Source organism: Patagioenas fasciata, chromosome 3 (genome assembly GCF_037038585.1).
Source record: "Patagioenas fasciata isolate bPatFas1 chromosome 3, bPatFas1.hap1, whole genome shotgun sequence".
NCBI lineage: Eukaryota > Metazoa > Chordata > Aves > Columbiformes > Columbidae > Patagioenas > Patagioenas fasciata.
This window is the reverse complement of record NC_092522.1, coordinates 59,683,312-59,697,261: the sequence shown is the minus strand read 5'-3', so window position 1 is coordinate 59,697,261 and position 13,950 is coordinate 59,683,312. Positions and strand designations below refer to the sequence as shown.

The following is a 13,950-nucleotide window of genomic DNA, read 5'->3' as shown; positions in this document are numbered from 1 at the left end:
CATGTTAATCAAATAGACTCTCCCTGCTGCTCTAATATCTTGATTTTGTTTATTGTGCTACTTGTTTGTTTGGCTGTTTTTTTGTTTTACTTTTGAGGGTGGCTGAGGAACGGAGGGCAGGAGCACACAGAAATCCTGTCAGAAGATAACTGACAAGTCAGTCAGTGAGACTAAAATCAGCATGATGACCAATTATCCAGTTATTTCAAAAACCCTGTATTAAGGAAGTCTTTGTGAGTCTAGTTCTGTCCAAATTTGCAACTTCTGTTTCCAGAAGGAATTTGAAAAAATAAAGTGCCTTGGAAGCAGAGGATGCAAGTCTTCATTTTACAGTAAAGAATGTAGATTCTTTCACTTCAAAGATTAGAACAATGCCCAAAGCAGTTTCAGAAAAGCTCTTCTCACACTAAAACAATTTTCCTAGTGCCTTCCTTTGTTTTACAGCCTGTAGTAGCACATGCACCTTAAAGGAAAGTTGTGTGCATTTATTTGATTAAATGCTGCCATTTCTGCAAATGGAAAACTGCCAGAATGGTCTTTTGTGCAGAAAAAAAGTTATTCACCGGCATGAAGCTTATTTGATACTTGAATTGAATTTGCAAATCTTTCTATCCTACAAATTCTTGTGCTGGTCCTAGGATTTTTTCTTAAATTTCTGCTGAAATTTTTACAGAATTTGTACAGTTCACATAATCCACAAATGACATCTGGCTTTCTGCACAGAGAAATACCTTTGAGCACAGGGAAGCTTATTTAGAAATCACAGTGCTAATGCATGCAGTAAAGTTCTCTGTAATCTCAAGAGTTGTCTTTGTGTTTTATTCATGGGGAATGTCATGGACTGTAACAAACACTTCCTTAGTTTTCCAGCAACTTGTCAAGATCTGTATTTCCCTTCCTGTGAGGAAAGTATCTTTTCAGCTTTCTAAAGTGTAGGGGATTCATGTGTCTAAGTCAGCTGCAGCCACACTGTCCACAACACACAGGTAGATAGATGTAGTGTAAAATGGAATTCTCAGATGTTTCTCAAATACATGCAAATAAAACCAATACGCTGAAAAAGACAGATGATTTCATGATGAGTTTTACATTTTGATTTTTATAAAATGTTTCTGAAGACTGTAGAGTGCTCTTAATCATAATTTTAGTACAGCTCCTTAAAAGCCACATGTGGGCATCTCAAACTTTTCAGTAATGCATTACTATCAGGCTTAATGTTTTGTTACTGAGCAGTAATGTCTGAGTCAGAGCTACAAATGCATATCTACTTCATGATGCAGATATTTAAGCAAGGCTTCCTCAGGATACTAAGTTCACCATAAAATAGTGAAAAAGAAATCTCAGACATCCTTTATGAGCACAAAAGCTGTCTGACAAAGTCATAAAAAGAATATTACTGTATGCAAGACAAGAATTTTATAATGGTCAGCTGAACCGCATGCTTTCAATTGAAATGAATATTCATGTAGCAGTGTTCTGTCCTAATAAAACACTTCGTGTCTGAACACTTTCTACCAAGTGTGCACACAATTTCTTTTTCTTCCTATTCCACCAATGGACAGAATGTCCACTTTATGACCCTCTTAGGGTTTGCTCTTAGGGGCTTTAGAAAGAATCAAACATCTCCAGAGTGGAAGACCTGACAGGAGAAAGACATCTGTGTGGTAGAGGTATACATGTCTTGAAATTCTTTGCTGAGATGCAGAAACTAATAGAAGAGCAAGATGTTTTGCTGTAGATTCTCAAGGCTACAGTTTCTCAAAAGAAAAATTGAGTAGGTGCAATAACCTGTTCTCTAAGCCAAAAAGTATTTGAAACCTACAATTTCAAAAGTTACTACCAAAAGGTTGTCTGCCACTTACACAAGAAGAATGACAGAATGGAGGCCATGGGGTGTCTTGGGCACTTCAAGATACTTCAAGAAATAAAGTCCCTCATGGTAATCACTGTGGGATCATCAGAGTTAGAAGCAATGGTTCATACAGCTTGCTGTAGGCAGCCAGGCTTTTAAAATTGCAAGCTATAATATGTGTATGCGCTGTATTGGCTGAACTCAACATGTAGAACATAGAATCTGTGCATTTGCCTGTATGGCACATCAACATGGGGCATGGATGCAATATGAAGGTCTAGTTATAAATATGTGGGTCAACTTCCATTTTGATTCAGACCTTCTTACTCTTCACAAGTTTTTAGAACTTAGGTGTGCTGCAAAATATAGTTTTTGAAGAACCTGAAAAGCAAATATTTTAAAATTTTGAGTTATAATTCAAATTCTGTCATGACTACTGTTAACCAGAATAGTTTTTAGAAATTCTTAAAATTGCCAACATTTCAAACTTTCCATACTGCTGCAATTAATTGAAATTTTCCATGTAGTTTATATTTAAATCAATTAAGGTGCAATTAAGGTTCCATTGTGCCAATAACTTCTAATTGTTCTGTAATAGACTACAGATACATTGAAATAAGTAAATGGAGCCAAAGGTAACTCAATTACACTTCTTCTGGTAGAGTTATTCTTCTCTATTTACTTCACATGTATTTATTTGTGAAATACTGAATGGCTTTCAGGATTCCGTGGTAAAAGAGAGAATGTATCTGTGTCAAGTTTTCTCTTGGGCAGTGACTAGTATGAATGCCGTTGCTCTATGAAGACTGTAGAAGTGGTCAGCAGCACTTAAAAGGGTGTCCATGGCTCTGCTGCCTTGATTTCACTACTCACTCGGCATTGCAAGGTGTGTATGGAAACCTTTATAGCTCACATACATCTAATACAATCTCTTGGTCTGTCTCCATTTAGCTTGTGGTACCCTTAAGACACTCTTCTAGATGAATGGAGACAGCACAAATAAAAGATCAATGTTGTGTTAGGACTGTCTTTGAATTGCAAGAGCAATACTTGCATCTGTGAGATTACTTAAGTGGCAGGTGAATCCAAGCTGTGTTTCATTATTCTGGTACACTAGTAAATCTGTTCTTTAAAAAATTATGGCTTTAAAACAGATAGTGTACCACAGATCATTAGAAGTAACATATTATGACATTCACTGAGGGTTTTTGCTTAGTGTGTGGAGTTAAGATGATGTTGTATATATTAAAAATTCAATAAGGTACCTAACTCCTCTAAAAGAAAAAAAAAAAAAAGTAGTGTTTCAGGGATATCTCTGTCATTTCTCCCACTGATTGTTTTAGGAAACTAAAACCCATCAACCAGTCAATCCTGTAAAGATCACTCTAATTGTCCCCAACAACCAGTTAAAAAAATCAAGGAAGTGTTAATATAACTCTGTTGTCATAAACGTTGAGATTTTCCAAATATGTGGACAATCTGAAATGATAGTTTGAAGTCTTGAATCCACCATATACAAAGCCTTCCTCAGTGTACATTTATTTCTTACGATGAATTCTGGTTGTCTTAAATGAGCCATGTTAACCTTAATGTTTAGACCTTGAAAGCTTTCAACATCCCTACATTTAAAAACAATTCTTATCAGGAATCCATGTACCAAGTGAACACCAGTTGAGACTGTTTATCCACACCCTTATATAATATCTCTCTTTCAAAACAGCCACTAGGGAGTGGCTCTGGAAGGTAAAATAAAAATTTCACAATCACTAATGGAGTTTCAAGATATTTCTATGACCACCTAGTGCATGAGCTTCTCCAGGGAATGCCCTCTCAGTCCTGAGAGGGAACAGAAATGCTTACAGGAAGGTCATGTGCAGGGGAAAGCTCCCAAATGAGCAGAGGGCGCTGGATGGGACAGTGCCAAAGTTCAGATAATTTCTGGGGCATTAATGATAAACTTTGGATGCCAGAAAAAAAGAAAAAAAGTTGCTCTTCCTTCATCAGAGTATAGACATCAATAGAGCCACTTGAAATAACTGAAATGATACAGCCTGTGTTGTTTTGTGCCATGTCCAACACCTTGGGAATTTCCGGGGAAAACATTCGAAAACCTTAGCACAAGTCCTGCAGGAGGTGGAGAGTCAGGGAGGTGCAACTGTTCAGAAACTACCTTCTTTTCATCTTCTGGAGGCACTCTGTGGAATTTGAACAGACTGGAGTCAGTATTCAATAGGGCTGCCCAGGTATAAGTGTAATAAACCAAATGATTCTTCCATCAGTTATTCGCTTTTGAGTTCTCTTCCCAAGGCAGTGCTCTGTGCACAAGGGAATCTCTGCAATAATTACCCCTGAGTACCCAGTGGTATAAGTGGTAATTACACTGTCTAAACATAGAAATAGATCCTTCTGCCATCGGTTCCACAACTGACAGGAAGCCTTCTTCCAAATTTCTAAGGGTTTCTTAGTTCTCATATTCCTCTAGCAATGCAAGACTGAAGATACAAACAGGGTTGTACAGAATTCCTTGCTTTGCAGCTTGTATGAGCTACCTGTCTCGTAACTTGTATAATAAACTGTTGCTGTACCCTTGGGTTCCTTTCCTCAGCTGCACAGTAGGGACAGCAGATGTTCTGCAAAATGAAATCCTTCATGATTATGGGGTTGCTCAGAGGGCCATAATATCTAACCATCCCCAAGAGAATGAGTCAATCAAGCAAAACAGAATACTATTCCTATTCCCTATCAGCACAAATGGAAAGCATAGCACTGTTAGTAAACCATGCCACCAAATGGAGATGAAGAAACAGATGCAAAACTGACAGAAGCAGCTTATACCTGTGTTGTTACAGCCTGAGAGATCATCTAGAGTAACAAGGAGAAATATTATTTCTGTTGGACAAAGGCCCACCTTCACCATCCAGTATTTTTGCCAAGTTAGAGCATTTTAAGAAGAATGAAAATGTTGAAAAAGCTAAAAGGCAAACTGAAATCTTGGAGACAGTATGTGCATTATTTACAACTATCTTAGAAGGTTTGCTCAATATCAGTTCACAATATTCTACTCCTTCACAGTTATGTACTAACTTTCACACTTAATTACTGAAAAAGTAATTTATCTCATCAGTCTGACTTGCTGAATTAAAGATGCTAAATTTCTTTTTCATGCCTTGGACCAGGGCACCAAATATAAACCCTCTGTCTACAGTCAGTCTCTAAATATAGGCAGGAATTAAGACATTTCTGCTTCTGCATCCTAAATAATCTAATGAAATCTATTACAGTTTTGCGTAGATGATATCTGGTATTTGTAAATACAACATGAAACATGAAATCCAACGAAAATAAGCATGAAACTAAAGTTTCCACCCATCCTATTTCATATTCAGTAAACTTCTTATTGTTTTGCATCACAGGGTGGATTTTTCGTATTTCTTATAGACTTCAGCTTAGAAGGTCTCTAAGAGAATGCAACACTTGCAAAAGAAAAGGGCTGATAACTTTGACTTCAGCCATTGGTTAAGCCAAAGGAGTGAACATCATTCATGTATTCACTGCGAACAGTCTCATTGCTTCGATTTTCAGCCTTGTGCTTTTATTGATCAGCATGCCAGTCACACCAAGCTAAATAACAGTTTGCATTTTCAGATACAGCAAGGTTCAGAGTAAACACCAACATCAGCTGTGGAAAGGATGGAATCTGAGATTAATTAAATACAACTGTCCCACTGTGCCAGTAAGATCTTTGCCTATTGTAACTGGAAGCTAAGGGTAGTCCCACTACACAATATCCATGTTATCAACTGATCTCAAAATACAACCCCTTGCAGCACTCTCCTACCATCATAATTAATGCTTTAAGCTCAAGTAACCAAACATACCGTATTAGGACTAGAATGCAAACTATCACTGGATGTAAATACACAGGCGTTTGGTGGTGGGGCGTTGGGGTGGACTTTGGTTGGTTGTTGTTTTTTTTTTTTTCTTCTTTCAAACACAGTGTAAGTATATAAATGTAACAGTACCTGCAATTGAGGACTACCCTCTTCCTCCTCCAAATAATACACAGTCAGGAAAGAGATGGGTCATATCCCTCGCCATACTCCAGAGTGGAGTCAGAGCATAGCAAGCAAGCAGTCTCACTCTAAAGACTGGCTGGCCTGTGAGCTCTGAGCAGCCTTAGAGAAAACCATGCCACCTGAAATGCTCTACAATGACCCATTTCCTTACAACTCCTGTGGATACCATGTACTGCCAGATTTGCAAACCTCCGAAACAGCTGGCCATGGCACTCCATACCAAAAGGTGAATAGCTGGGAAATTTTCAGTGGTAGATGTTGCTGGGCAGGGCTGAGGACATGGACCATTTCTGTTAAACCACACTCCTGACTCTGCCCCTCAGACAAGTGACGTGCTGTGTGCTGGGAACTACAGTCGCAGATTTTCCCTTTCTGCAGCTCAGCAACTCCCACCCATTTCAGCATCAGCTCCTGCAAGTGTAAGCAGGGATGGTAGGGAGTAGTCCCCAGTGCTTGACGTTCGTGCTGCACTGTCCTGTTTCCTCCCTTGCTCCGGCCCAAGTGCTCACATCTGCACAAGGTGAATGAGACTGGGACTTGAACCAAGTTAAAATTAATTTTATTTTATTTTCTTTCCCCTCTGGATTAGTTTTAAATCATGCCTGCTATTTTATCCAGTTCACCAAGTACCTGCACAAAATTCTGCTTCCAGCACAGAGAAGGGGACAGCTCAGGTGAGGGAATGAGTGACTGTGAGCTGCACAGGAGAAAAGGGAAACATTTATTTCAGTGACATGTCAGCTTGTGCTATGTTAAAGTTATTGTAAAACTACAGCAAAGTCACTGTCATCATCATGTCTGAATAGGTAACCTTCATCCTGTCCCCTTGTACTTATAGTGCAGCAGATTCTAACTATAGTACATTTTTAATATATGTATAATTTTAGGAACACAGGTGGAAAGCATGGGATGTTTCCATTCCAAATACCTAAGTATGGGTAAGTTCACTGGTTTCTGAAATAATAAATTTTTTATTTTGTACGAATGTTTCTAGAATCTCTATCTTAGTTACAAGAAACAAACATTCCCAGTGAAAATATCTGGTTTTAATTTCTTTAACCATAGTCATTGCACTTGCTGAAGCAAGTACCATTCACAGCATGACACAGCTATCATGCACAGTCAGCAGAGGTTCAGCACAATAATTTGGAGAAAGTGATTCCATACTGTCACTCGCCATCTGAGCTACCTATTATGATGCAAAATTTTCCCTTTCCTTCTTATCTGTTGTAAAAATATGGGCATTTTTTTCTATCATGTCAAAGTATCCTTTGTTAACAACAGATATTTACATTTTAGTTTTTAAAAAGTTTGGTTTTTATTGTGACGTTTTGATCTTCAAGAGTACAGCAACTATAAACCATAATAAATAATATCAATAGCATAAGCAGGTGCCCTCACCACAGGTAGCTAAATGGTTCTTCATTGTTTAATTTGACCAAACACTTCAGAAGTGACCTGATTCTATTCAGTGACAGCATACATAGAAGTTAGCTATGCAAGAAGCTGAAATTGAGTTTTGCAGCATGAATTTGGGTTCTGATGCTTGGTATCTTTGGTGCATGTTGTTGTGTGCAAATTGTCTATACAAACGCTGCTACAGAAGAAGAATTTCAGGAGTTTTAGCAACTCTGTAAATGCAAACTCCCAGCTGCTGCTTGAATGCATGTGGATGGAGTAGCGCATCTCTCGGTTGTCTGCACATGATGTATTCAGGTGGTAAATCAACCAGAGCTGCCTTTCTTCAGCACTCCTGGTTGCAGCAGGATACCCTGGGTATGTGGAGCACAGCGCATGCTGCTCACACCAGGCCATCTTCTACCGACTTCTGTTTTAAACTGGGCTTCTCACCAGAGTAATGTTTGTACTTTTTCAAAGGCAAAAGTACTAAATTTATTCTAATTTACATATGCTTGTAATAGCCATCACTTTGGGAAACTTACAGTTGTACTAAGAAGATGTGAAACATTAGAAGGATCCTGACAACTAAACCCTCCTAAATAACATAAATTAGCAGTAAATGTTTTAACTTCTTTTGAAAACTAAGTAATGCATGGAATGTTACTTCCAGCTGCATATTGCAAGTCACTGGAAAGAAAAATATTTTGGCCTAATGAAACATAAGAAAGAGAAAATTTTATGTGACCAGAAAATACTCAAAGTTTTTGGAAAAATATTTTGGAAATACATATTTAATATTCCTTTTTTTACAAGAAAATAACTCTACAGTAGCAAACTTCCCAGTTATGGTATTTAAAATAATCCTGGCTTTTAACTGACAGGTACTGGTGCCCATGATATAACATCCATTATATCAGTTTCATTGATCCAGCATTGACCAGAGAAGTCAAGAAGCAAAAAAGATGTTTCCAGCTCATGTTTAAAGTGAATAACCATCCCACTGTATTTTTAGTACAATTGGAAGAGCTGTGATAGTTATATGGTAAGGAACAACTCAGACTCTACGAAGTGCTACACAAGCTGTGTAGCTTGCTGTTCAGAAGGGTAATAAACAGACCTTTTAGTCTGGCCAATGCAATAAGAATAGATGTGATTCAAAGGCACAGTAGCATAAGCGTGTCACTAAAATGTGGTCTTCTGGAAACTGCTTTTGACACAATAGAACTATTACTTGGCCAGCACAGTTGATGGCCACGTACTTTTGTTGCCACAAGCTCTGATAATCATCAGAATCAGAGATTATTGTAGAAATGTCAATGTACTTTATGACAGCCTATAGTAATTCTGTACATCTCTTATGTCTGTGTTCTTATAGCCACTTGGGCACTGAAGTAGCTGAGATGAGAAAGAGGCAGCAGTCACAAAATGAAGGAACATCAGCTGTGTCTCAAGCACCTGGAAACCAAAGGCCCAACAACACATGTTGCTTTTGTTGGTGCTGTTGCTGCAGCTGTTCATGGTATGTCCTGTAGTATATTTGGTTTCATATCTACCACAGGTAAATGATGAGAATGGAAAGTGCCAAGCATGGGGAACATGCAAACTTCTGGGAGAGCATTGCTGCCAAGAGGCACAATTTAACATTTCACTTAAAAATTTGATTAAACAATTCCCTGATTTGGTTGGACATCTTGTGAGGGGGAAGAGGAGAGAATAGTAAATTCAAGCTGTATTTACCCTACTTAAACTATAACTAAAAGAGGAAATTTCAGTTGTAAAACTAGTATGTGTGAATGAGAGACTTGGTACTGAACATTTTCTGTTTTTAATTCAAAACACTTTTTTTATGTTTGTACTTTTGATACTGTAGTTCTCTGCATTCAGGAGGGAAAAAGAAGGTCATAAATGTGAATATATGGTGACCTCTTTTACTACTTAGTTGTTGAATAATGTATATTCTGTAAATATGAGAACAGAAGCCTTAAATTCCACTTTATCTTTTAACTGGTGTGTCATAATTTTAGCGGAAAAGAGGCTTGAAAATTGTGGTTGATTGGCTCTTCCTAATCAAAGACTTCACTTGGAAAGTCAAAGAATTAAAGCCACTTGCAGAAACAGCTTTAAATTCTCAGTGTCTTGAGATGCATCAGGTCTCTATTTCTTAATTTCATGAATACAGTGTTGAAACAAAAAGTACTGTTTGGAGCCTGTGCACCCTGTTACATACAAGCTCAGTCTTTTTGCAGTGACCATGCATCTGTATATCTGTGTTATTTTCATATGAATTGGGCATCTGGCCCCACTCTAAAATTTGAGACGATTTGTTGCAAATATATTTAAGAATACATACCAGAATGTATGCACCAGGCATCAAATGAGACAGCTTTTTCCAAGATGCTACATCCTGGAGGCATTACCAGGGTGGACCTGCTTTGGCTGTTACTTCTAGTTTCACCTATAGGCAGAGGATATTTGGAGCAAGGATGAGCGAGAGATTATGCTTTTTCCAAGATACTTTGCAATGTGTTCAATCCATACTTTCACCAAGAGATGAAAGTGTATTAAATGAGAAGAAAAGGGAGGATGTTTTGCCACTGCTATTGCTGCATTGTGACAAGGGCACAATATAAGACTACCTATACTGTTACAGACCAAAGGTTCATTTAGCTCAGTATCCTGTTTGAGGAAGTGACCTGTAGCAGATACCACAAGGAAAGGAAAAAACAAGTGGACATGCACCTCCTCAACCTATCCACAGCAAAACTCCTCACAACTTTTGGCAGTCTGCAACTTAGGGACTTCCTGGCCCAGAGGTTATTTCTGAGTGTTTTATAGCCACTGATGGAACTTTCTTTCATTAATTTGTCAAACCATTTTCTGCAGTAATTTCCTGAACTCATGTAAACTTTAGGCATCCAGAGTTTCCCATTGCAATAAATTCTACAACAGACTTGTGCACTCTGTGAACTATTACTCCCTTTTATTTGTTTTAACCTACAAGATGTTGATTTCATTTGATGCTTCCTTGTTCTTATGACTGTGAAGAACAGTGAATTATTGTTCCCAGGATGATCAAGTTTTTCTAGAGCTCTTTCATATCCCACTTCTGTTGCATTTTCTTCCATAGTCTTCCCTGTTTTAATCTCTGTCATATAGAATCTTAGCCAGACCATAGTTTATCCTTAATTCTCTTCTATCTATCCACCTATCTTGTGTCTTTCTATGTGCCTTTCCCATTTTACTGTATGCTGTCTGAGATGTTGAGTAGATCTGCTACAATAGTCAAGAAAAGTGCACCATGTTTTGTGTTTGCTCTTTTTTTATTATTAATTCCTAGCACTCTGCTTGCTTTTTAACAATCCCTGAGATGATGTTTTCATATAATTATCCAGCATGACTACAACATCTCTTTACTGGATGGAAATAAAGCCCATCATTGTGCAGGTACAGCTAGGGTTGGCTTTTGCCTTGCATATTGGAACATGAATGGCCATAAAAATATCAGTCTAATTTCTAAAACTCAAAGACTATTTTATTTCTCAAGCATGCTGTAACTCAAGAATTCTGATTTGACAACTATACTCTATTTTGGAGCTTTCATGGGCTTTATGACCCTTGGAGTGCCTCTACTCCTTAGAATGCAATACCATTATGTATTTCAGAAGTTTATGCATATTAAATCTAAATTAGAGCAACTATTGCTTTGAAATGTAGGATGTCTCTTCAGCTGCTTGAATAATTGTTTTTGTTGTTAATACCCTGTATATCAGGTGTTGAAGGGTTTTTTTGGTAAAGTAGATTAAACTGAGCATGGAGAAATCCTGTCAATTTTAGCTAGTTTTCAGGATTAAGTCAAAGAATGTGCCAAAGGTGATAGTGACATCACTTGTGTTTTCTAAAATCAAAAAGGTAGAACAGGTGATATAATGACTTTTCCAGCTCTGTCTCCCATAGTGAAGACTCCATTAGAAGAGAGATGAGACAAAACTTTGAAAAAGGCGATATGATAGTTTCAGAATCTGAGTGAAAATGAAGTAATTGGTTCTCGTGCCAAATTTGTTTGGTAAATTTTTGAACTGTCCAGGTAGAACACAGATTACCATTCTTACCACTACAAAAATAATTTTAAAATATAAAATTAAAAAGCTTTATTAGTCACATTATCTAGGGGATTCTAGGTAGGTAATTCTTTAGGGTAGTTCTCTGTAATAGGAAAGCCTAACTGATAATCATAACAGGTTCTCTGGACCTAACGAAATTGCGTGTTTTCTCTAATTCCACAGATCTTTGTATTTGAGTAATACAAGTTTCTCAAGAGATTCCTATGTTCATCAATGGTGATGACAATGCTTTAACTGTCAATATCAAGATTAGGAGACTTTTCTTCTGTTTTTCCACCACCAGGTTGTGTGACTGAGGACAGTTCTTACATCATTGACCTCTTAGTGCCTCAACTTTTTCACCATTGTAGAAAGGGAGGTAGCTTTTAGTAAGAAGCTTTCACTTGTATCTGTTTGAAGAGTTAGTTCAATAGTTCATATAGCCAAACAAATCATTAGAATTCTAAAAATATCTGTTGTGAATCATGTGATGTTTGTTTACTTCTATTTCACCCTGTGTTAGAATCAGAATAGGCATTAAGTCTTCTGTTTGCATAACAGCATAGGCAAATAGTCACACTTCTGTTTGGGGAGTTAGTACTTTGTCTAATAGAGACTTGTTAACAGCAAAGAGATCCAAAAATTATTCAGTACCTCTTATATATTTTTTTCTCTAATAATTCCCTCTTAAAAGTAACTAATATTTGGAGCACTTCTCCATTGCTGTGGGTTCACTCCAACAGGCAGTTCAGCCCCACCCAGGCACTCGCTCACTCCTGCCCAGTGGGATGAGGAAAGTGAAGTGGAAGGGTGAAAGTGAGAAAAATCGTGGGTTGAGATAAAGACAGCTTAATAGATAATGCAAAGATTTGTGCACAAGCAAAACAAAATAAGGAATTCATTCACTGCTTCCCATGGTCAGGCGGGTGTTCAGCCATTTCCAAGAAAGCCGGGCTCCATCACACATAACAGTTACTTGGGAAGACAAATGCTACAACTCTGAACCTCCCTCTTCCTCCTTCTCCCCTAGCTTTTATTGTTGGGCACCATGTTATATGGTGTGGAATATCCCTTTCGTCAGATGGGGTCAGTTGTCCCAGCTGTGTCCCCTCCCATCTTTTTGCCCACCCCCAGCCTACTCACTGTCAGGGCAGTATAAGAAATGGAGAAAGCCTTGCTGCTGTGCAAGCACTCTTCAGCAACAACTAAAACATTAATGTGTTACCAACACAAATCCAAAACACAGCACCATATGGACTGCAAGAAAATTAACTCTATCCCAGACAGACCTGGTACATCTATTGGCACTGATAATTGTCAAGACAGTAAATTGCTCATTTTACAAGGACAAAGCAGAACTGAGTACCAAAGTTTGCTCAATTGGAAAAGGTGGAGATAAACAGACTCCTTAAATTGGCCATTTTATTGTTATAGGTATGGTCAGGATGTTGACCAACTAGCTTAAGCCCTGAATGGGTGCCTGAGGATCAGTAACAAAGGAAGTTGTCCTCGTTAGTGGAGAAAATAAAGGACTTCTGAAGTCCCCAACAGGAAAATCTTGTCCACCTACCACAGAAGCAGAAGATATATCCCTCTGGAGATCTTCTGTAGGACCTTACTCTCTACACTGACCAGATATAGACCTTAGGCATTTACTTCAGGAAGACTGCCTCACTAAACCATCTAACAGATAAGAAACAGTCAGGTACTGAAGGTGCTGGACTGAATCTCACCCTGTGTCTTCAGCCTCCACAAAACATCTTTCACACAGAGGACAGAAGAAAAGGCTTCCTTCCTAGGTGTAATTTCAATGACTCGGGTAACCTGAGAGTTGCAAAATTTGCAGTAAGACTCCTAACATGACAGTCTATAATCTCCTCAATGACACTTTTTCCAGAGAGCTGCGCACTTAGTATTTAGTGCTATGGCTTTACAGTTTTGAGCTCAGCCTGGTGAGGTAAAGATAGAAACCTGTCATTTCACCTCTCCAACCTTATTTAGTAATCTGTTACTCCAGCTTCTTGAGCCAGTCATTCTCTTGAAAACACTTGTAAATCACTTTTTTAAAAATACCTCTCAAGACACTAGCACAAGGAGGTTGGCTATTCTGCCGATTTTATTTGCTTCCTCTTTTGTCTCCCAGCCAGAGCAGGAGTAATATCTTTTTATCATCTCTTCTTTTCATAAGGTGCTCAGCGAATTTTAAAGCTGTCGGACACTGATGCCTGATAATTCCTCTCCTTTTACCACACAGAAGGCTCAGAAGGCATCTAACATCTGCCCTGCAAGAGATCTTAGCTGTACAGGAGTCTGGGGGACGTGAAAAGACTTCCTGTGGATAAGTGAAGATGATCACACAATTTCACTTGGTTCTATAGCTCAGTTCAAATGTGCAAGCTGGAAGGCCTTTACCTTAAAGGGAACCATTAAAACAACTGCTGAAGACTCTTTTGGAAGAGAGAAAAGGAGTCACATGTCCAGCATCTCCAAGCTGGGCCCTGTACAAAAGCTATGCCTGTCA

General features: G+C 38.3%; 1 protein-coding gene across 4 annotated transcripts in view; it reads left to right on the top strand.

The window, feature by feature from the left end:
- Positions 1-13,950, top strand: part of RGS17 (regulator of G protein signaling 17) — a 77,869-nt gene that overhangs the window by 33,702 nt on the left and 30,217 nt on the right. For all 4 annotated transcript variants that reach the window (XM_065834479.2, XM_065834478.2, XM_065834477.2 and 1 more), the window contains exon 2: positions 8,705-8,848. In XM_065834479.2, coding sequence (XP_065690551.1) covers positions 8,730-8,848 — 119 coding nt within the window. In that variant the 5' untranslated portion in view covers positions 8,705-8,729. The remainder of the gene's footprint in view (positions 1-8,704; positions 8,849-13,950) is intronic.